Source organism: Pteropus medius, unplaced genomic scaffold (assembly GCF_902729225.1).
Source record: "Pteropus medius unplaced genomic scaffold, Ma_sr-lr_union100, whole genome shotgun sequence".
Taxonomy (NCBI): domain Eukaryota; kingdom Metazoa; phylum Chordata; class Mammalia; order Chiroptera; family Pteropodidae; genus Pteropus; species Pteropus medius.
The window spans coordinates 30686723-30711472 of record NW_024354875.1 but is presented as its reverse complement, the minus strand read 5'-3'; the positions used below and the strand labels follow the sequence as shown (position 1 = coordinate 30711472).

Here is a 24750-nt window from a genome sequence, read left to right as displayed (position 1 = left end):
ATTTTCTGATATTGTATAATAAAACATTTTAGAAGACTTGGATAACTCAATGAAGCAATATTTTCCACATGACTAAACTGTTAACTATGTACAGGAAGGGATTCACATGATGTTATAAAATCATGTATGAGTAAAAATAAATCTATTCAAATCCCAGGTAGACTAATGGATTGTAATTTAACAGTATGAAAAGTTCATTGGTATGGCTGAAGATTCCACATTGCAATTAAACTTCAAGAAATTAACTCTTTCAACTTGTGCTGTCTTAACAAAGAAGAATATCCACAATTATCAGGATAGACAACGAAAACACTCCTTGCTTCTCCAATATGTGTGTCAGGCTAGATTTTCTTCAAATACTTCAACCCAAACAAAATATCACAATAAATTGAGTGCAAAAGCAGATACAAGATTCAAGCTTTCTTCTATTAAGCCAGACATTAAAGAGACTCCACTAATGTTTTTTGTTATGGAAAAGTTATTTTCATATAAAATGTTGCTTATATTAACATGTAATGGAATTATAATTGCTTTAAATGAATAAATGAATTTTTTTAAATTTCTTAGTATTAGTTTTCAGTAATGCAAATATATCATTAGATATAATCCACACAAACAAAAAATTTTTTAAGTCCTTAATAATTTTAAAGAGTATATAGCTACCTTGACACCAAAAAGTTTGAAAACTGTGAAATTAATGTATAAATGTATAATGTATAAATGTATAAATTACACTTTTTTATAAAATCAAATTTATTAAGGTATAATTTACATACAGCAAAATTTATTCCTTTTAGGCACATTCTATAAATTTTGACAAATGCATAGCCATAAAATCACCATAGTCTATCATCCCTAAAGTTGTCTTCATAACCCTTTATAGTCAATCCCTCCCCCAACCCAGTCCCTGGCATCCACTGATCTGTATTCACTTCTGATAGTTTTGCTTTTTCAGAGTATCTTATAAGTAAAATTATGCAATATGTAGCTTTTTGAGTTTGGTTTCTTTTACTTAACATAACCAGCTATTAATATTCATCCCAGTTGTTGCATTTATCATTTTTTTCACTGCTGAGTAGTATTCTATGGTGTATATGAATGTACCAAAATGTCTATTCACCAGTTGGTAGACACTTGGGTTATTTACAGTTTTGCTGATTTTGAATAAAGCTGTTATAAACATCTGTATATAGGTTTCTATGTGACATGTCTTCATTTCTCTTGCGTAAATATGAACGAGTGAGATTGTTGAATCACATGATTAACGTATGTTTAACTTGATAAGAAACTGCCAAACATTTTTCCAAGGAGGCTAAGTCACTTTGTATTCCCACAAGCAAAGTGTGAGAATTCCACATGCCTACATCCTCTCCAGGGCTTGGTATTATGTGTCTTCTTTTTTCTCCTAATTATTTTGGCCACTTTAATAGATGCTAGTGGTTTTTACTAAACTTTTCAAATGTTTATCTTTCATTTCCTCCAGTAAACTGTTAACTATGTACAGGAAGGGATTCACATCTTATGCAGTTCCCACTTACCATTAGAACGGTGTCTGTTACATAGAACTAATAGCAAATAATCCATCAACTGAAGTTTAAGTAAATAAGTCTCCTGGTCATGTGGGGAAAGTACTTGCCTCTAAGTCTTGTGCTATCCACTGAAATCACTCTTTAACCCTCTTTATCAGTGTTTTTTGTACAAATCAATTTTGAATCTGTATATTTTTTAAAGAGTTGGCAATTGAAAGCAGCTCTCCTCTACATCTTAAGTTCTTACCACCATATGGAGATTTCAGTTTCCATGTGGACAGCCCATCAGACAATGATCTTCTACCTGTGCTCCACTGCAGCCACCCAATTTCATGGCCTTAACTTCAGCCTTATCATCTCTTACAACTGATCCACATACTAATATATTTTTTACCCATTTTTACATTTCAGTGGCTTTTTTTAAGCATAGAAATTTAAAAAGATATGCAAACATCACCAAAATTTAGTTTTAAAACATTTCCATCATCTTTCAAAAGACCTGTTGGCAGTCAATCATTGCTCCTACCTCTAGCCACAAGTACTTTATACAAATCTTCAACTTCCATATTCCATTACTTGAACTCAACCCTTATTAATTTCTCACTTTCTTTCTTCCATTAAACCTATTATTAACATCATCAAGTCCTCACCCTTCTAATATTGTTCCCCTCAGTCTTATTCCCTTCCTTTTCATTTCTTTCTCTATCTAGCCACAGGTTTCCTGGTCCAATACCATAGCATCCTCTAACCAATACCACCCTTTGTCTTATCTCTCATGCTTCTATTGTAGCCCTCTGTCAAAACAACTATCCTGAATCTATTTAACTGTCAGGACTTCTTTGCCTGTCTCAATATTTCAGGAGAAAAAATATATAACTTTGCAAAATGGTGCATAGAATTACTGCTTTTGAAGAAACTTTCTCAACCTGATAAAAGGGCATCTGTGAAAAACTCACAGCTAACACCAGGCTTATCAATAAAAGACTGAAAGCTTTCCCTCTAAGATCAGGAATAAGACAAGGATGCTTATTTTCACCACTGTTATTCAAGACTGTACTAGAGGTTCTATCCAGAGCAATTAGGCAAGGGGGAAAAAAAGACATCCAGATTAAAAAGAAAGAAGTAAACTATTTTTATTTGCAGATAACATGACATTATGTATAGAAAATAATAAGAAGTCCATACACAAAATTAGAGCTAATAAATTCAGAAAAGTTACAGGACACAAGATCAATAACAAAAATCAATTGTATTTCTTTACACTAGCAATGAACAATCCAAAAATAAAATTAAGAAAACAATTCAATTTACAATAGCATCAAAAAGAATAAAGTACTTGGTAACAAATTTAATAAAAGTATAAAACTCATACTCTAAACACATAAAACGTTGAAAATTAAAGAAAGTTTAAATAAATTGAAAAGTTTAAATAAATGTTCATAGATTGGAAGACTTATTTTGATGGCAATACTCCCAAATTGACCTATAGATTCATCGCAACCCCTATGAAAATTCCAAGTGCAAAAATTTGCCAATTGATCTTAAAATTCATACAGAAATGCAAGTCACCCAGAGTCAAAATAACCTAGAAAAGGAAGAACAAAATTGAAGGACTCACATCTCTCATTTCAAAACTCTCTACAAAGCTATAACAATCAAGACAGTGTGATATTGGCATAAGGAGAGACATATAGCAGCCTCAGACACCACTCCTTCTACTTCCTCTTCCATCCACTCCTTTTTCTTTAATAATGAAAAGGGTCCATTCCCTAGATTAAAGGCGATCCTTTTACTTAAACACTGGATTCTACTTCTCAGGATCCTAACTCCAACAATATCCTGTTGTATTTTGAACCTACCTTTCTGTTAGTTTTAACATGTCTATATTTAGGTATGTTCACATCTATCATTTAAAAAAAAAACAACAAAAACTTCTCAATAGTACCAAGCATCGACCATTCTCACTCCTCTTTTCATAGTCACGTTTCTTAAGAATTGTTCACATTTACTTTCTACTAAGCTTCCATTGTGTTCAAAATCCACAACTTGGTTTTCACTCTTCTATGAAAGCCTGACCTTTTTCTAGCATTTAAGACCACTACCTATTCCTTCATTAAACTTTTTCTTCTTTGAGCTTCTCTCACTTCACCACCTGTAGAGTTGAGGTGACACAGGTGATCTATTAAGAGGGAAACAGTTATAATAAAGTAGGGCATTCTAACGGCCCCGGAAGCAAAGGTGAATGGCAATTGCAACTTTTTGAGAGGGGAGTTGGGAGACAGGAGGCAGAAAGGCCAGCTGGCATTAAAACAAAGTGACTGTGACTTTCACACTCACTTTAACCTTCTCTTCTCCAACGTTATCAACCTTTTGTCCCATATCCTTTGAAAGTCTGCTGGTACTCAAGGATACGCTAGAGAGTAATGACCAAGTAACAAGCCGGCTGGGGCCAGACCCAGGGCTGCGAGAAGGGCGGGCTCTATCGTTGATGCGGACCCGGCGCGGGTGGAGGTGGATGAGGATGAAACGCTCGTATTGCCGGAGGAACCTGTGAGCCCGGCCGCGGTTGCTGCTCGGCGCCGGACCACTGGGTGCAGACGCGTGCGTGCGTGCGTGCGTGGTGGAGTTTCCGGCCCCAAAGCGCAAGCTGTCTTTTGAAATACCGGGACGCGGTACTTGAAATCTTACCGTGACTCCAGGCTGTAGCCGCCGCGCGTCTCCAAGGACCCCGAGATCGCCGCTGGGTACCCTGGAGGCAAGCGGGTCGGGGGCTGGCCAAAGACTCCGCCTGCCGCTGGCGCATGGACAGCGGGAACGGCGGAGGCTGGTGTGCCCTAAGCGCTCTGCGTCCCCTTCCCGGCCACTGGCTAGCGGCGCTGAAATATGGGCAGGGGATTGTGGAGTGGGAAAATTCAGGTTAAATAGGTTTCTCTGCAGATGTTGCAGATCCAGTGCCATTAAACCTTGAGAACGTACACTTTTTTTAAAATGAAGAAATTAAGGCTTAAGGAACTAGAGAGTCGCCTGCAACAAGTGGATGGATTCGAAAAGCCCAAGCTTCTTCTGGAACAGTATCCGACCAGGCCACACATTGCAGGTAGGGAGGCTGGTGACCACGCCCATGTTTCACGGGTTTATCCTATCTACTCTTGTAATGAATTAGAACAGTTATTTAGATACCAAAAACGTCTGGAAGAAATCTGTAAGATTACATATCATGTTAAAGAAGACTTACTTGACACCACAGCTAAAGACACCCTACACACATACACTTTTATCATTTTACTGTTTGGTTTTTACATACCCCTTAACACTGTCAGATTTTTTTTTTTTTAAATCCGTTTCTCTCATGGCACTGTAAACTCGAAGGCAAAGAATTTGTTGGTCTTGTTCACACAATTTCCATTGCCTGGAAGAATTTCTGATACTTGTTAAGAGCTCAGTAAGTATTTGCTAAATAAGAATTCGTTGCAATTTCCTATTGCAATGAATTGTCAACACAAGGATTCCTACGGTGTACTCTGCCCTAGAAATGAATACTAGAGTTGGTAATCGAAGGATTGAGTTTAACAAATCTGGAATAGGTGCTATATAAAGATGAGGATGCATTTCAGATTTAAAGAATGGTCTGAGAATCAGCAATGTTGCTTGATGCAAGAGACTAATACTGGGAAAAAATACAGGAAAAACCGTTCATGTTTAATAAAAGTATTACTAAAGTCATTGAAGAGTTTTATGAAATTTAATTGTTGGCAACACCATCAAGAAGGAATCCCCGTCCAGCTCCAATATAGTTCTGTTTCTAAGCTACCAATAAAAGTCAGGGGAAATACATGCATACCAGCAATTAACTCCAACACAGTGTCGTAATTCCCACCGAAAACTGGCACAAAATTGTGTCTGGGTTAAGACCAGTTTTCTCAGTTTAGATAATAATGAATTCTTTAATGTCTTTTGGCTTTAGGGTTTCTTTGTGGAACCCAATTACAAAATAATAATAGTTTCACATCCGGTGTGTAATATGTACGCGGGTGTCCTAATTCTTTGAGATAACCATCTTCAAAGTTACTGACACCTGCAGCAGTAATCAAAACTGCAGTCAGCCTGAGATGTCCCTGTAATTGTGCTTTCCTTAAAACCTTTGGATCCTGGGGCATCAATGATGGCCAGTAATCCTTGTTGGGTTCATATACTCACAGGGAGGTATCAGTGGTTTTATTCATGCTTAGCCTTCAGTATATCCCAGACCATTGTGTATTTGAAAGATCCCTTTCCGATAGCAGCTTCTGCACTTCTCGATAGTTCTCTTATCAGGCCTCACTAGGTTATAAATTTATGTGTCTGTAGATCATAAATATAATGTCTGAATATGTCTAAGGCTATATTTTGGATGTAGGTCTTTTCCTTTCCCATTCTAGCTTAACCTTATGGTACCTGTGTTCAGGAGACAAATTTGTTGCAAAATAGTTCTATGCCATTTCAATGTTAATGCTTGTTCAGTATTTGTGGTTCCCAGACTTACAGATTTCACAGATCAATAAAATTTAAAATGATTTTGGAGACTAATGTAGGGTTGCCAAGTTTATATATTAACAAGTTATTTAATATCAAAGAAAGAAGTGATATATGTATGTGTGCAATGTTTTTGAATAGACTGAGGAAAAATAACATTTTAACCATATTTTTCTCATTTTACTTCAGAGTTTTGTCGTTCTTGGTGTTGTCAGCAGAGACTAGTTTTGGGAAACCACTGGTATATGTTACTTTTTTTGTGTGGCCTCTTACTGCATACCAGGTTATATGCCTTATGTTTTTTCAATTATCTGGAACACCATTTGGGGAAGGACTAAATAATGCAAGACAAACTGTTTTAGAGAGTCAGTTGCACAAATTGATTTTATTCATAAACTTGATTATTCTCTAATGTTTTTGATCTTTTAGCATGCATGCTCTATACAATTCATAATACATATGATGACATTGAAAATAAAGTGATTGCAGATCTAGGATGTGGTTGTGGAGTGCTTAGCATCGGAACCGCAATGTTAGGAGCAGGGTAGGTGATCCAGTATATATTATTTGGATATGGGGCGGCTTTAATAAGCATAAATAGGATCAACTGATTATGGGACTCTACAGTAAGAGATAAGGGGAGTAAGAATCTGATAATGAGTATATTTCGAATGAGCAGAACATCAAAACAAACTAAAAAGTAAAATAGTGAGAGCAGCAGTTAACATGCCTTTATGCAAAGCTGAGTTTCCAACCCCTGCCAGGTTGGGAAATCATGCTGTTGAAAAGTAACATTCACTCTTTACTAGTTGAGTTAAAAAGGTATATGATTTTAATTTTGTTATTGTTTTGACCTGGGAGCTATAAGTGATTACACTTTGTGTTTTATATTTATAGGTTATGTGTTGGATTTGACATAGATGAAGATGCATTGGAAATATTTAATAGGAATGTGGAAGAGTTTGAGTTAACAAATGTTGACATGGTTCAATGTGATGTGTGCTCATTATCTAACAGGATGTCTAAGTCATTTGATACGGTAATTATGAATCCTCCCTTTGGGACCAAAAATAATAAAGGTTAGTAACAAGAATCAGGTGTACTGGAGTATTTATAGAAAAGCAAGTTTTTAAAACCATGTTTTCATTGATTGGATTATGTGTTTATCACTGTTCATTAAATAAAGCAATGTCCTTCCTGTCTAGTTATTACACTTTTAGTTTGAACTTGCTTGATGCATGGAAGGGAACTGAAATTTTCAATCTTTGTTTACACAAATTTTTACTAAATGAAATATTTTTATTCTTTTATACTCCACTTTCGAAAATGATTTACCTAACCCTTATGATTATGAATCCTATTAAAGATTTTATACTTTTAGAACCTCTTTTTAATGCCTGAGGGTTTCAACATGTGTCTCTCAGTAACAGTGACTCATTGTGGCTGTTTATTTTGCGTGTATGCTGTAGGCAAGGAAGGTAAGAAGTCAGTAAGAAGAAAAGACATGCATGGTTTAAAAAGTCCTTGCTTCTAACTCCACCCCCCATTGTCATTACTACTCTGTTCTCTTTGAAAGTTAATTTGGAATATACTGGAATTTTTACCTTGGCCTTATTTTTTATTTTTTAAATTAAGTTTATTGGGGTAACTTTAGTTAATACAATTATATAATTTTCAGGTGTACATTATAATTTGACATCTATATATTCTATTGTGTAATTATCTACCTTAGCCTTATTTAAGACAGTATAATTCTGGTTTTATTCTGTCAACCTTATATTTAGATATTTTATGTGTACCTTGTCTTTTTGCAGAAAGAATTTGAACTATTTTGGTATTCATTTAATCTTCTATTTTGATAATAGGTACATAATGTAAATAGGAGCTTTTTCTACTCTTAACAGGGACAGATATGGCATTTCTGAAGACTGCTTTGGAAATGGCAAGAACAGCAGTATATTCTTTACACAAATCCTCGACTAGAGAGGTAGGTTCAAATCATCATATTTTGTCATTTACTTTTAAATTCATGACAGTGTTTTAAGGATTTACTGTGAATACAAAATACGAGGGTATCTATTTCTCCTGACCTTTTTTAACATCTGATACTTAAAACTGAATTTTCCCTTTAACTGGCTGGCATTTGTGATTAGCTTCCAGCCCATATAACTTCTTTTGTCAAATATTTGTTCAGGCAGGAACTGTTACTAGGAAAAGACTATAATTCAGAAGTGTGGTATAATTAGGGTTACAGTCTATTTTGTTTGCCTGGGTAAGTCGTAGTTGATGGCTGTAGGTCCTAGTGTCCCTGTGTAGACTGGTACATGTAAAGGAGGCAGTAAGCCCTGGTTTTTAAGAACACATAGCCTGGAGCTAAACTGATCTGAGTTCAGAACCCACCTCTTCCATCATTATTCTTGCCAGCATATAACACATAGGGGTATGTATATAAGATGTATTCCAGAAAAGGGCAGGGGTAGTACATTATTTTGGTGTCAATATAAATAGTGATCAAGAACACAGACAATAGAGCCAGACTGCCTAGGTTCAGATCCAAACTCTGCTGCATTCCAGCTGTGTTATCTTGGTCAATATACTTGGGTTCAGTTTCATTACTTATCCCATGCTTATCTGTACTCTTGTATAGAGTACCTTATACTTAGATGGTTATGAGGATTAAATGAGTTAATATTTACAAAGTACTTATAATAGTATCAGGCACATGTTAATCACTGTTAGCTATTACATTAAGAGATTTTAAAGTAGTTTTATAGGAAAAATACTTTGTGTAAATACAGTGTACTGGAATCCAGTTGGAAACAAATTCTGGATATGTGGTAATCTATAACTCTTTAAAAATATAAAATTACATGGCTAAAAAAATACTGCTAACGATGAGTAGTGATACATGTAGGTTAAGTAGCAGATCACAACATAACTTTACTGGTAAGTAAATCTCCATTCAATATGTGAAAGTAAACACCACGAATTATTGATATCTAAAAATCTTGTGTTGAGGAGATTCCCAAGACCCTCCTCAGGTTTAATGATTCTCAAGGAAAGGAATTCTCACAGGACTCAGCATGTAGTCATACTCATGGCTCTTGATTTAATACAGCTAAAGGATACAGAACAAAATTAGCAAAGGGAAAGGTGCATAGGTTGAAATCCAGGGAAAACCAGATGCAAGCTTCCAGAGTTCTCTCCCAGTGAAGTCACACAGGATGCACATGATTTTCTCAGCAGTGAATTTTTGTGACGGGCATGTGAAATGCTATCAGGGAAACTGAGACTTAGTGCCTAGGATTTTTATTGGGGACTGATCATGTAGGAACTACCCCTGCCTGGCACATACCCAAATACCAAAGCAGCAAAACAGGTATTAGCATGAATAGTTTAAGCACAATAAGCCACTGGTATCAGGGGAATGGAGAGTGAAAACCCTCCCAAAATCTGAGTTCCCATACTCCATGCAAGGGCCAACTTTATATGCAGGCTTTTCAAAGGATAAGCAGTCAAGCCTGCTATGAACTCTTCTGCACAGCTTGTCATAACAAATATTGTTACTTATATACAGTTCATGCAGACCAAGTAAAACATGCCAGTAAAAAAATGCAATTAAGCAGCAGAGTCTAATTATTTGAATGAATTCCTATAGCCATGTTACCAAGGAACTCCCATCAGCATTGCTGTGGCCAGCTTAATAAATTCTAAGCAAATTATTTCATTAAGTGCATTTCAATAGACAGTGCATAAGTATTTCATTAGCACAGTAAATTTAAGAAACTAATCTGGTGTATATATAAAGAAGGTATAATGAAGAATGAACTTCCAATATTAACAGTCCTTATTTTATTCTACATATACATCTGCTATAAACTTGATAATTTTGCTTAAGTATCCTACATAATTAGTAACATTGTCACTGAAATTTACCTCAGACCCATTAACTGTGGACCCTAGCCTTAAAAGTATGTGGCTCTCTGTTCATAGGTACATTTGTATCAAGTGTAATTTTTTGATAGAAGTATTTAGGTAAAATATAAGCATATCCTGGCAGGCATGCTAATAGCTGTGTGACTCTCAAAGCTGCTGCCATCTTTTTCTTCATTAGGCATTACGAGAAGTTCTTGGCTCGTAGTTAAAGCAAAGTAGATAGGCCAGGCAGTGTTCAATGTTTATCTCAAGTTTTCCTATTTTTTAACATCTCTGCCAGAATCAACCACATTTCATTGTATAATCTAACGTCTAAAAACTTTCTCTAACCTAGGTCTCAGATAGCTAAAACATGTCAGTTTATTTCTAACAAATTTGTCAAAGATCCTAAGAGCCCATTAAATTGCAATATTATTTGCATTAAAATCTGTATCTTTATACAGAAATTCTAGATCTTGAAATAATGAGAATATACCCAAACTGAGATTATTAAATTCAAGAAAAAACTACGCTTATAAACATATTGTCAGTATTGTTTACAATGGAAATATTTAAAACTAAAATTTAGGGAAAGCTAAGTTTATCAATCACCTTGGTGCCAATTAAGTATTATGAACACTACCAACATGAACTAAATGCGTATACTACTAAAAATTGATCTCTATGAAAGTATTCCTAGAAAATTATGCACGTAACTTACTTAGGGAATTATGGGTAACTTACATTTCTATTAATGTTGGAGTGTTATATATATATTTTAAAAATTCATAAAGCAGTTATAACAAATTAACAAATTTTATAGTGGTTCAAGAATTTTAGACCTATAAATAGCTAACATTTAGTACTTACTACATGCACCACGACAATTCAAAGCATTTTTCACATTTCACAACAATCTGATGATACCATTATCCTCATTTAACATGATGAAACTGAGGCACAGAATAAGCAATTAGTTCAGGGTTACATAGCTACTAAGTAGCAAAGCTTCAGTTCAAATGTGGGCTGTCTGGTTCGAGACCATGTCCTTAACTACTATACCAGGCCACTGAACTGCCCACAGACAGAACTCTGTTGAATGGTTTCCAAGATGGTTATATATATTGATGAAATAATGCTGCAGAAATCATGAGTACATTGTTCATTTTGATGTATTTTTTTAAAAAATAGCTTTATTATACTTGGATTTAGTTATGTAATTTGGCTCATATGGTGAAATGCATTGAAATGGCTTGGTTTATTTTCTAAACATTGTCTAGTTAAAAAACTTTAAGCGTCTAAATTCTAATGAAATCTTAAAAGCTTGAAAACTTAGTATCGAGTATTAGTAAAAAACAAATTTTTAAAAATTAAGAATCAGTTCACATTAACATGTTATTTATGTTCAGCATATTCAAAAGAAAGCTGCAGAATGGAAAATCAAGATAGATATTATTGCAGGTAAGACAATTCTCTCATAAAATATCTAAGAAAGTCAACATGCATTAGCTGAGCCAGCATTTTTATATAGGTGCTGTGAAAATACTGTAAATCATGTTTTTCAGTGTGGCATAATGGCATGATTGGTAATAGTAGCAAATAGCATAAAAGCAGGGTTTCAGTGTTTGCCTAAGATTGTCCCAATTTATGCAGTTTACTGAAAATTTCTAATAGTACTCAAGTATTTGGTCATTCCAAGGCTCAGACAGAACCCACTATAACTAACTACAGTTATTAAGTGCTTGGGCTTGGACTTGGTCAGACCTGTTTGGAATTTGTGTAAAATATTATGCCTGATTTACCTTTCTATCTCAATTTTCTAATTGCCCTTGAAATCAAATAACATGAAGTTTTTTTTAAGTGGGGGGATAAAATATAATCACACTATGAGTAAATCATGCTTGATACATTTTTATTAGTAAGTTTAATATTCACAAACATCGAAATGGGAAAAGCATGCAACTAAAAGCTAACTATGATCCAAATAATTCTGAAAGGCCTGAAATAAAAGTACAATAAGGGGAAAATGTTTTTTACACAATAAACTGTGGATTAGCTGTTATTAACTAGATCTATTACTGTTCATAGTAATGTGTAAAAGGTCTTCCTATTACATATTCAGTATTGTCATTCCTTACCTAATTTAAGGTATTAGATGCAACATGGAGTACCTTAGAACAGTTCCAGTAGTATATCAGACCACAGCTTTGCTACTCCAAATTTGGTCCTTGGATCAGCAGCATTGACATCCCTTGGGAGCTTATTAGACTTGCACAATTTCAGGTTCTACCCAGACCTACTGAATTATCACCTACACCTCAAGATTTGATTTGAAGGTGATTTGATTGCCCATGAAAATTTGAGACCTATGACCTAGCGTTAAAATTTATTTTGTAAAATATGAAGGATAGGTAGACTCATTGACATCTATTATCTTCTACTGTCATCTAATGTATAGCCTGCATTATTCTTTAGAATTTGAAAAATGGGTTTTCAGTTGAGAGCTTAGTAAGAAAATAATTAGCTACTTTCTACTTTTACTAAAATCCAAACAAAATTTTAATAAGCAATTATGAGATTTCCAGCTATAGATTAGGATATTAAAAATTGGAAGCTACTATCATTTTCATAAGGTACACTTTTGTCCACTTATCCTTCTAAACTTTTCCCTATAACTTCAAATTTTGGTATAAATGACCAAAATAGCAGAAATGCCCAACTCGGTTTGCCATGGCTAATCTTAGGGAGAGAGACATCAGCTTAGTCCTTGGATACCAAGTTAAAGTGACAGGTCTAAAAGGTTCAGTTTACCAGCGTTTAATGCATTCTTAATTTGTTTTTTCAGGTTTTTTTTAGTTAAGGGTGGTAAATGTTTAGAAATATAATTTTTATCATTAAGTGGCTTTTGTTTTATAGAGCTGAGATATGACCTGCCAGCATCATACAAATTTCATAAAAAGAAATCAGTAAGTCTCTTAAACTTTACAGTATTTCTATTGTTATCAAGTTGCCTGAGTAAATACAAATAACAAGCCTAGGAGACGGGTTATGGGACAGGCCTATAATCAACAGCGAATACTCTGATTTAAGATAAATTCTCAAATGCTTTGGACAGAAAAAGAAAAATAAATTTTGGCTTTTTATATAGTATATATTTTATTAGTTTGTACTAATACATTCTCATATTACAAAGGCAATTTAGTACAAGAATCTTTCTTTTGATATTTGAATCATCTGAAATAACAAACAGAACTATACATTTTTTAAAAAAATCCTCATTTGAATAACAAAAAGACATGTTAAACAACAAAAAATTTTCCTCTCTTACAGGTGGACATTGAAGTGGACCTAATTCGGTTTTCTTTTTAAAAGCTTCCCAAAACAAAAGCAGCTGAAAACCTAATTAAAACAAATAAAAAATTTGTTGGCTAAACTACTGGTCTCCAGCACCATTTTCTGTTTTCTGTTGTTTTGATGCAGGTTCTTCTTTGTCTGTCTCTTCTCTTGTTCTTTTTACTGGTCCTATATAATAACAATTTTTGTTAAGTTCACTGTAAACATTACTGTATATTAATATTGAGCAAAATTACCAATGAGAAAAAGCTCATAGGAAGTTTTGCTCTCTAAACTTATTCTCCAAACATCCGTTTTCCAATTGTAAAACAGCATAACCAGGATAAATCACAATACAAGAATGTCACTCATACAGAAGTTAAACACATCACTTCTCTCCCACAAATAATTTCTCATGAAAGTACCAAAGGACTTAGAAAAACTTACCAGATGCACCATTTTCATCACGTTCATCATCACTATCAAATTTAGTTTTCTTGCCCTGAAACTGTACTTTTCCTTTAGTAGACCCAGTCTGGGCAGCCTTATTTCCCTTTCCTTTTCCTTTAAATCTACGACCTGCAGAGACATAATTGAGGAATCAGTAAAGAAATGTTTAAAATCTCGTCAATGTCTTTGAACACCAATTACAATTTTTACTCAAGCAAATGAGTTAAAATAACCACACTGTCAGAGAAAAATCAGAATTACTAGACCTTTTGACTTCCATTTGTTTAGAGATTCTTGTTGATCTTCTATGATTTTTTTCAATGCTTCTTTTTCCGTATCTCCATCTAGTACTTCCCATGTCACTTCTTTGTTCCTTAATTGTAGGTTACCATTATTTGCATCTTTGGCTTTATCCAGTGCTTCCTTAGCTTTTTCTTTAAATAGAATTATTCCCTACACCAAAAACAAAATAAGTCACATCCTTCAGTTGTTAGTCTGACAGTTAATTCCTTCAAAGTAATTTTTCCTACTCTGCAAATCTTCCTTGCCATTACCAGTTTCAATGAATTTTACTGACCATCGGGAAAAAAGTCTCTACAAAACGTGCAGTCACTAATACCAACAATTATTCACAGTAACTGAGAAAATACCACATATCAAACATCGAGTAGTGACAGCAATAACAAAATGGAGTAAATGATCAAATAGAAACTTTTTATAAATACAATAAAAAATTGCTTCCTTTCTAATTATATTTCCTAAACTATAACATTACTAAAAAGCATATGAATGTTTCCAAACCTCTTTTGCTCCTCTGACAAAGTCTATCCATTTTATTTCACCATGGTTTGAGAAAAGGATGTGCAAATCTTCTCTACAGGTCTGATCATCTAAATCTCCCGAAAATTTCAGCAAGCAGCCAATCTTTTCTTCTAGAGATTTCTACAAAAATATACAATGCAATAAAATTTCTCAAAAGCAACCACAAATCAGAAATAGCTTATACCACAGTATACCTATACAAAGAAAAGGCTAGACAATAAAAAGGCTATTTTGAAGTAAACAGTTGATACATTTCCTTTGGCAGCTTTTGTTCCACAACGGCTTCTGATTTAACTTAAATATTTAATTTCTCCAACAGGTAATATTAGTTACATGTTACATAAATCTGACAAATTATCTCTGGAAAAATAATTTTAGGCAATATTTGGCTATATTTTAGTGCAATGACTACAGATTTCCTCTCATTTTCTATGAAAAATCCTCAGATATTTTCATCATTTTGAGTATTAGATTTCTTAGATCCCAGCAATATACACTTACCATTTCGGCATTTTCTGCTAACTTTTGTTTTTCTTCTTGCTCTCTACAAATAGAAATGTAATTAGAATGTTTCCATTTACTATATAATTTAATCCTGATAAAGTTAACCTTGATCATGATCACTAAACTATTTAATAAGCAAAACCAGTCGGGTTTTTTGGCTGTCCAATGCTAGAGTGCAATGCATTGTGGCCCCCAGATTATCAAGGCGGCTTAACACCTCAATGTTTAACTAGCAAAAGAAAAGCATATTACTACCCATTTCAGAGATCATCAGCTTCACTTCACAGAACCACTATCTTATCCTTGTCAAAGCTTAAAGGAATTAGAATGTTACAATTAGCTTGATATACTTACTGTTTAGCTCGTAATTTAGCTTCCACTTTATTTTGCTTTCTTTCTTCATTTTTTTTTGCAAAGTAATCTTCCCTAAAGGACACAAAATATAGAGGCTAAATTCATGAGAACAAAGATTTTAAATTATTTTGAATGATTTAAGACATGGCATAGGATTTATATTTTCTATCAACGTAATTACCTAAAAATTCAAAAGATGCCAAGGAAGTTACTCCTTTCTTTTTAAATATCAGCTTTACTAAGAAATAATTAAGAGGCCATAAAATTCACTGTTTTAAAGTGTACAATTCAATGTTTTTTAACGGACTGTACAGCTATCACTTACCTAATTTCAGAACATTTTCATGATCCTCCAAAAGAAACCCCATAAACAATCTCATATTGGTTTTATCGTTCATATACAGAATAAAAGGTAGTTATGTTTCATAGTTTTCTATATGTTCATTTCACAAAAGAAAATTCTAGAATCTCTCAGACCCAAGAATAAGCAATTATGAAAATAAACATGCTAAAAAATATTTTTGAGGGTTTAACACTAATAGCATGATTCACCACAGTGCATCTCTAAGTCTACCAGGTTTAGTACACAGCATTTAGAAGGCTGTATAATCTAAGTGGAGGACGATGGTCTACAACTTGATCATAAAAATGATTTTTCTTAATTTTTAAAGACACACATTAAAGAATGTGCTCCGAAGCCCTATTAATCCTTTATACCATATAAAAATATGCATATATAGATAAGAAGTAACAGATAAAAATTGTAGTGATTTATTCTCTAACTACACCAGAAGCCCAAATATTCATAGCCAGCCTACTTATAAGTTTTAGATACAAAATAAGTACTAAAATTTAACCTCCTTTATTAATTGCTAACAGGAAAAAGGTACTGAAAAACACTTCTTTATAGTCTCAAAGGGCTAAGTTTCCACTAAGCAAATTTCAGGCATTTCTCAAAAGATACCTACGGATACAAAATATACTGGCCTTATTACGGGACGCTAACCCATGCTCTTTATCCCAGTGTATCAATTCCATAAAACTGAGTGGCCGGAAGAAATATCAGCGAAAAGACTTACTTGAAAAGTATCAGCAAATCTGTGTCTTTGTACTTCTGGCCAGGAGTCTCAACAAACTTCTTAGCAGATTCAATGCTATCAAACACAGCAAATATTGATCCCTTTTAAAAGGGGAAGAAAAGATTTTTTTTAGTTATGTCCCATATATTTTTCAACTAGAAAAAGTCTGTAACATCATACAACCATACCTTAAATGCTTTATGTAATGTTCTTCTCATCTGAATATTTAGTACTTGACCTTTATCTTCTAACCATTCTTTTATGTCATCAAGAGTTGCATCAGTTGGGAAGCCTTTCTGTGAAGAGTAGGAAGATATGTACAAACAACCTCTCAGGTAAACAATTCACCAGAAATTGATTCATTTTGTCTTGAAATCAAGCCAGGATATACATATCTATCTCTGTCTCCTAAATGTTTAACAGCTCTGCTTAAGTGCCACTGTTCTCCCGTGCAATCTGAGTGACTCGTTTATCTGGGAATCTATTCAAAATAATCCAGTTGGGGCAGAGATAAAACAAGGGTAATCAAAAGTTAATAACTGTTGAAGTTGGATAATGTACATTATACATCCAATCTACTTTTGTATGTCTGAAATTTTCAATAAAAAATACTTAAAAACTAATATGCTAAAGAAAATTACTATCAAATTTAGCTGTTTATAAGAACAGTTGATATGCACTGGGTGCTTACAATATGCCAAAGATTTTGTCCAATGGTACATATATGGGTTTTTCGTTTAATTCTCACAACAGTTCTAAGGTAAAAAAAAAAAAAAAATCTACAATTATGAAGATAAGACTTAGAGTAGTTAAGAATACTGCCCAAAAACATATATATAGTAAGTGGTAAAGCTGTAACTCCTAAGCCTTTCTTCCTACCCACTCTACTATATGTTCTGTCTAAATACATATAAGATTTAATTAAATGCATTAGAGGCTCACTTACAATATAAACAGATCTGTTTTTTACATCATTTTTATACTCATCGGTCACTTCAGGGAGGGGTTTGTTTGGAGATCTTCTGATTTTAGTTTTATCTTCACTTATTTCCATTAGTTCTGCCTTTGATTTGCTCAATGCTTCTACGATTACATTAAAGTCTGTTGTCAGACGGTTTAACCTGAAGATATATAAAAGCATTGTAAGACTTAGTAGTAGTGCTTGTTAACAGAAAATCTAAAGATGATTTTTTAAAGGTTTTTACCTATTGAATTTTATCATTATTTCCAAAGGTACCCAGCCTTCATCCAGTTTGATCTGTTCCTTCAAAAATTTGTCCCGTGGCAAATTGAAGTCACCAAAATAATACTGCAAGATAATTACAATGTATTTCAGAGCACTGTATAATATTGACTCTAATCCAATTTTAATTACCATTACATCACCAAGTTCTATTTTTTAAAAATACGTATCAAAAAAATGTCATAACTTGAGAAGCAATGTTTTCTTCTTTAAAATACAAATTACCAAAAAGATAAAATTAAAATTGATTACTGAAACAATGTAATTAACATGTATGTCAACAGACTAGAAAGCCTTACAACAAATAAACACATACTTAAGGATTTAGTATTGAAAAACTTCATTTCGAAGCAGCGTGGGAAGGATTAAGTAAAAAAAAAAGAAATTGAATCACTCTAATTTTTAAAAGTTAAAAAATATATGAATGTATATCTAATTTTAGCATAGAGGCACTCTTTCTCAGTATAAAAAGCAAAGAAAAAACTACATGAAAAGGCCCAGGTGTGACTACTCAGAATGTCAAAAGTAGCATAAAAAGTAAAAGACAAACACAGAAGTTTGTTAGTAAATCTTATAAATCAAGAGGGAAGAAATAAATAAAAACCTCAACAGAAAAACAAGTTAAGGACATTTTAAAAAATTGCTGGAAAAATGTACTATAAACATAAAAAGTTCAACCTCATTATTAATCAAAGTAATGTAAATTAATGCAATGAAACAGCATTTTTCATTTAACAAACTGGCCAAAATTCTAAAAACAAGAATACCTAGTATTAACCTGAACACAGAGAAATGGTCATGCAGGAAGAGATATAAACTGGCAATAAGTATTAACAGTTTTTTAAAATGTGCATAACCCTTGAGCCAGTACATCTCCCTCCAGGAATTTTATCTTAAGTCAGTAAACATGTTTAAGACATATATGAAGATATTCATAAAACTATTACAACTAAAAATACTGGAAATATCCTACATTTAAATTGGGGAATGGGCATTTTATTAATGACAAAACTTTACTCCCCTAAAATACATCCCATGTTTGGTGAGGGTAAGAGAAGGAAATAAAATTATTTTACTGTAAACACTGACCAAAAGAATATTCATGAGGCTTTTAATCTTGATTACCTCAGAAGGTGGGATTTGAAAGGTGCCAAATTGTAGAAAGGACATTATTAAATGTTCTATTGTTCTAAATACTAAATAGAATAATTTGTAATTTTTCACAATTATAAAGAAATTAATACAGAAAGTTGCAACATAGGAAATTTTAAATGGCAGAGAAGTGCAACTTAAAAAAGTTCTGAGCTGCCAAAAAACACACCAAATAATGTAATCTGAAGTTCTTTAGTAAGAATATAAAATATAAATTAAGAAATAATTTCCCATGCAGCCATTATTGAGACTGTAAAGCTTCAACTTAAATACTCAAGTTCAAAAAAATGCTAAACGGACTTTGGAAACAGATACTCTTAAAGGTTACAATAGCAGAGAAAAATTATTTGGGCAGAAAAACAAACTAGGCATTTCAAAAATATAAAGTGCTATTTAACAGGGAAGGTACTTTACAAAAGATTTTTATGTTATCTTATTAAGTGACAGGCACTCTGCTAAATGTTTTACATTTTATTAACTAACGTAATCCTCACAACCACCTTATGAGGAAGGTACTTCTATCATCCTCACTGCATAGACTAGAAACCTAAAGGGGGGAAAAAAGTAATAGTCTATAATGTTATCTTTTGAAATGTTTGCAGTCCTTCAGTTTAATAAACTTGCTATACCAATATAAAACTGTATATGTACATCTAATTCTAAAAATTGAAGACAAGCCAAGTGTTAAATAGGTCAATATATGAATAAGTCAATATATAGACTAAATGTTCTTTCTATATTTAAGGCCCTAAATTTCCTTTCAAACAGCTTGTTTTTGCAGTTGAATAGCACAAGGATCATACCTCAATTTGATGACAGATTTTCGCCTCCAGAGCAGCCATTTTTTCATCACCGTTTTCAGCCATTGTGGTGGCTATCTGTAAATTTTCCCAGATTGGCATTATTACTTTTTTAACATAAAACTCAAGATCAGAAAAAAATTGTTTTAAAATTATCAATATCCCACCGTTTTCTTAAAATTCAAGAATTTTTAAGAAAAGGCCCGTGTTCAACTTCTCTACTCAATTCTCAAATTTCAAAAAAGAAAACTTTGGAATAAATGATGGAAAACTGACAAGTTATCAGTAAATCATTCTTCCATCTTCTATAACAATGCAAGTGGTTATCTTCATTATGCATCTCAGTCCTACTTGTTTTGGTGTGGGTCGAATTTCTTTTAAAATTAGTCACAGCTGACTTACTAATAAAACTTATCACAAAGATTAAGTATCAAAACTTTAAGGTGAAAAACTCATATTACAGTCAAGGTTCAATCGTATACTAAGGAATATATGAAAAAGACAATTTTCGAGCCTGGGGACACTACGACAACGTTAAACTGGGGCTATGCTAACTAATTCATTCCATATATTAATATTGGTTAACCTTCAGCCAGTTTCCTGAGTAGCAGAGCAGTAAAAATGAAGCTGTGTAGTTAAGTCTGCTAGGTAGGGATCAGAAAACCAAATCTCACTTTAAATTACTTGCCTCCAGTGTTGTATTAAACCACCGACTCATTCATCTTGTACAAACAGAACTCATTAAGGATATCGCCAATAGTTCACTCTAGTGATGAACTACCATTGGTACACTTCTTGGAAGCAAAGCTTATACACTAATTACTATGCAGTAAGCTGGATGGATGCACACGAGAAGCTCTTGCAATAGGGATTTGTATGGTGCATATCCCACTACAAAGTTTGCTCAATCTTACGCATTGGGTTTGACGACCACAATTTACATTCCTAAGTTACTGCCATGATCTAGGGCCCCTTAGAAAGCAAGAGATGAGATAAAAGAACTCCTTAGTCCCTGCAAGACTTCTTAGGCCTACTCAATTTTGGAACTTCGTTTCATCACATACTTTCTCAAAATGTACAACTAGATATGAAATATTAGCCACGCCTACCCATTTCGCACAGAAGCCTTAGTGGGAGTGAAGGGAGACCTTAAAAACCCAAGAGTTACGCCAGGGGAACACCTACAGCCCCCGATTCTAAGGCCTCCACTCTGTCCCACATGATCCAAAGAACCCTCCTGAGTACAGCCTGCACCAACCTCCCCAGAACCTAACATAGGTAGCCCGAAATGCCCGCCTTCGGCGACACTGGGAGCCAGTAGAGGTAAGAAACTTTAAAGACGCAGCGGGGATGCGGGCAGCTTCTGTCCAAAGACCCCGCCAGAGCCCCGACCCAAAGCAACCACTGGCTCGCCAGGGTCCCAGCCACGTGCGGAGAACCCCAGGATCCTGCATTCCTCGCTGGGGCCCCTCTAAGATCCCCGCCGGCGCGCTGCCTCGGGCCTCGGCCCACGCGGCGCACGCCCGGAACGTGAGGAAGCCGAGGAAGGCGAGGAGCAGACGCGCCCAGCGTGAGGCAGCAAAGAAAAGAGAACGCGCTGTCCGCACCATGCAAAGCAGACCTTATCAGACCCTTTTCTCATTAGCCCCGGGAAGTAGCTCACCTTTAAGGTCCTGGTCCCGCAGAGCCCGGCCACAGTATCAATAAAAGCGACAGAAACCTCGACGCTTCCAGCGCTGCCGGCTGGCCTAACGCGCGCAAAGAAGATGGGGGACGTCCCGGCAGCCCTTGCGGCCGACGAGGGCAGGGCTTCGGCCGCGCAGAAGCTGGCGCCGCTTTGTGAGCATGCGCGCCGGTCGCTGTCTTTCACGGCCCGCAGAGTTGCGTTCTCTCTCCTAAGGAATTGAGTTCCCACGTCGGGTATGGTGATAGAGAATGTTAGGACAAGTCAATTTTTTTTTTTTTTTATATCAGAGGTTCATGGAATCTTAGAGTTGAGAAAACAATACAATAAGTGTTTAAGAGGTGAGACTCTGGAATTGGACTGCTTGCATTCAAATAAGGGCTCACCAGTTTACAGACAGTGACTTTGGGCAAGTTGCTCAACTTTATCTCTTGTACAAAATGGGGCCAACGATAGATATCACCTACTTTATTCAGTTGTTAAGAGCATTAAACATGATACAATCTGTACCTTGCTAGGACCTGTGCCTAGGCTATGGTAAGAGGAGCAGCACATGTTAAACATGATTTTAAGTGACCAAAATGCCATCTAGTGCAGAAACATTGCCTCTGCCAGAGACCTTTCCTATTAGTATACTTTTTACGCAATAGTTTTAGTCAATTTAAAAAATAATTTCTTGTGGTGAGGCAATCTTATTTTTCCCTCAGTTTTCTTGACATTTTGAAATGATACTGGTGAAATATCTTATGTGATCTCAGGGCCTTTTGACAGTCCCAAAATACAGCAAACGTGTTTATGTGGAAAAAATGCAGTTATTAATACAGTCCAAACATTGTATCAAGCCAATGAGAAAAAATTAGTAGAATTATGCTCAGGTAGTTAAAGTTGGAATTAATCAAGTTCTCTTTAATCCACTCAACTAATATTTGTCTAGTCTCTACTTTGTGCCAAACATAATTAAAAACAATTTTTGATCAAGTCAGTGAGAATATAGGTATTTAATAGAACAAAACATATGAGTGTTAGGGTACTCCCACTCTTATTCAGCAAACTATTTATTACATGTCCTGGTATGGAGCTTAGCACTGGGAATAAAAAGGAGACTAAATTGTGGTATAATTAAACAATGAAATAATAAACTATATCATCATGAAAACAAACAAACCAGATCTACTTGCATTGACATTGATAAAATTCACAAACAATGCTGAGTCAAAAAAAAAAGAACTTTAGGAGAAATATAAATAGTTAGTAAATGAGTTTAGAACTTAGGGGAGAAGTCAAGGTTGGAGATACAAATCTTGGAGTTGTTAGCACATAGAAGACATGTAAAGTCACGGCATTAGGTAAGCTCTCTAGAGCATATAGACAGTGAAGATAAGAGAACCCAAGACTGAACACTCTAGTATTTCACTCTTTGGATATTGGATAAAGGAAGAGAAGCCTGTACAGGATTAGAATAAGTGCAACCTGAGAGGTACTAGGAAAATATGGTGCCATAGAAGATAAAAGGGGAGAATGTCTCAAGGAAGGAGTAATCAACGGTAAATTCTGCTGAGAAGGGTTGCAGCCTGACATAAACCAGTTTGTCATTATGGCAAAGACTGTTACTTATCCCCCAATATTGGCTCTCCCCTTCTGCTATTATAATAAAATTGCCCCCGATTTTTAACCAGGTGCACAGCCAATAGAAAAACTACATTTTTCCAGCCTCGCTTACAGCTAAATAAAACCATGTCTGGCCAATGAGATGTGATTGTATGTAAGTGATTTATGTAACTTCTATGTCATTCTTGAAGAAAGTTTGTTCTCTTTCCACTAGCTTCATGTGGATGTGGTCATGAGCAAAATTGAACCAAGTTTGGAGTACCATAACAGCCCTGATAGCCTCATGAAATGGACTTACTATTCCAGCTTGACTTAAATGAAGAAGAAAAAAACATCATGAAACGCTTACTCAAGGCAGATATGTCAGTGTTCTATCTTTTTGATCAGGGTTAGGCAACAAATCTGTCGCTAAGTGGCAGAGTACTCAAATCAAAACTTCAAGCTAAGAGCACCACTCTGAAGTCTGTTGGGCTTATACTAGATTTTTCATGTGTGTGTGTGTGTGTGTGTGTGTGTGTGTGTGTGTGTGTGTGTGTGTGTGTGTGTGTGTGACAGAGAGAGAGAGAGAGAGAGAGAGAGAGAAATGAATGTCAGAGTGCCTAAAACCCAGAAATCTAGTGCCTCCCTGAGCTTTGAGAATGTGTTGTAGGACTGTTTTTGCCTTCTTGCTAATAGGTGTTTAAATGTGTGTCAGAGTCTTGTCTGAGACCTACCTTCATTGTAACAGATCACCTAGGCATGAGGTTGTTGAGGGGAGACCTAGATTTCACAATTGGAGGCTTCTAATATCCCTCAAATTATCTAGTAATTGTGAACAACCAAATTTTCTTGGGTCAATTTGACACACTGTACAGATTGTATGCACATAAATTATAAGAAGAACTTCTATAGGAGGCAACACATGGAAGTTGATAAAACAACACAAATTCTTTACTAAGACCTTGTCTAAAATAAAATATTCGAGACACATAAAAGGAAAAGAAGGAGTCTTTGGAGGACATAAACTTTTTAAATATTGAATTGTAACATACAAAGTATATGAATTTTAAGTACATGGCTCAATGAAATGTCACAAATGAACACTACCTTGTCACCACTACCCAGATTGAGATACAGAACATTTTTAGCACTCCAGAAAATTCCCTTGTGCTCCCCTTCCAGTCACTATCTTCCTTAAAAATAACTATCACATATTAGCTGGAACCATGTAGTATATATGTATGCATGTGTGTGTATATATATAAAATATAAATATACCACAATTTATTAATCCATTCTTCTGTTGATGGACATTTCGCTATTATAAATAAAGATGTTCTGAACACTCCTGTGAATGTCTTTGGGTGGACGCATGCACTCATTTCTGTTAGATATACAGCTAAGAGTGAAATTACTAGGTCACAGGGCAGGCATGTGTTTGGCTTTAATATGCATTACCAAATAGCTTTCCAAAGTGGTCATATCTTTTTTCACTTGCACCATCAACGTATAAGCTAAATATCCAGGACAACGCACCGTCATTCTTTTTAATTTTGGCCATGCTACCAATGGTGTGGTGGTATCTCATTGTGTCTTTAACTTGCATTTCCTTGCTGATTTACAATATTGAGAACCTTTTTAAATGCTTACCTTCTATTTAGACATCCTCCTCTGTGAAGCAACTATCCAAGTGTTTTGGCCTTGTGGTTTTTTTTTTTTTTTGTAACATAACTTTATTTCTTACAGTTCTGGAGGCTGAAAGTCTGAGATCAGGGTGCCAGTATGG

General features: G+C 34.8%; 2 protein-coding genes across 3 annotated transcripts; one reads left to right on the top strand and one right to left on the bottom strand.

Moving 5' to 3' along the window:
* Positions 1–4149: 4149 nt before the first annotated feature.
* Positions 4150–13333, top strand: METTL5 (methyltransferase 5, N6-adenosine). 2 transcript variants are annotated; one of them, XM_039856014.1, is made up of 8 exons: positions 4150–4284; positions 4467–4626; positions 6471–6585; positions 6939–7120; positions 7946–8028; positions 11366–11417; positions 12873–12922; positions 13287–13333. In XM_039856014.1, the coding sequence occupies exons 2-8, from the start codon at positions 4518–4520 to the stop codon at positions 13323–13325; spliced, it is 630 nt and encodes a 209-aa protein (XP_039711948.1). In that variant the 5' UTR covers positions 4150–4284; positions 4467–4517; the 3' UTR covers positions 13326–13333. The 2 variants fall into 2 exon arrangements, with proteins under 2 accessions (XP_039711948.1, XP_039711947.1); XM_039856013.1 differs by having other exon boundaries at positions 4165–4626.
* SSB (small RNA binding exonuclease protection factor La) lies at positions 13087–21511 on the bottom strand. The gene is made up of 12 exons (XM_039856012.1): positions 21357–21511; positions 19697–19771; positions 17704–17807; positions 17445–17619; positions 16687–16794; positions 16499–16599; positions 15420–15491; positions 15063–15105; positions 14541–14681; positions 14006–14192; positions 13737–13868; positions 13087–13478 (listed from the first exon to the last, which is right to left on the bottom strand). Exons 2-12 carry the CDS (start codon positions 19757–19759, stop codon positions 13390–13392), a joined length of 1215 nt encoding a protein of 404 aa, XP_039711946.1. The 5' UTR covers positions 19760–19771; positions 21357–21511; the 3' UTR covers positions 13087–13389.
* Positions 21512–24750: the final 3239 nt, after the last annotated feature.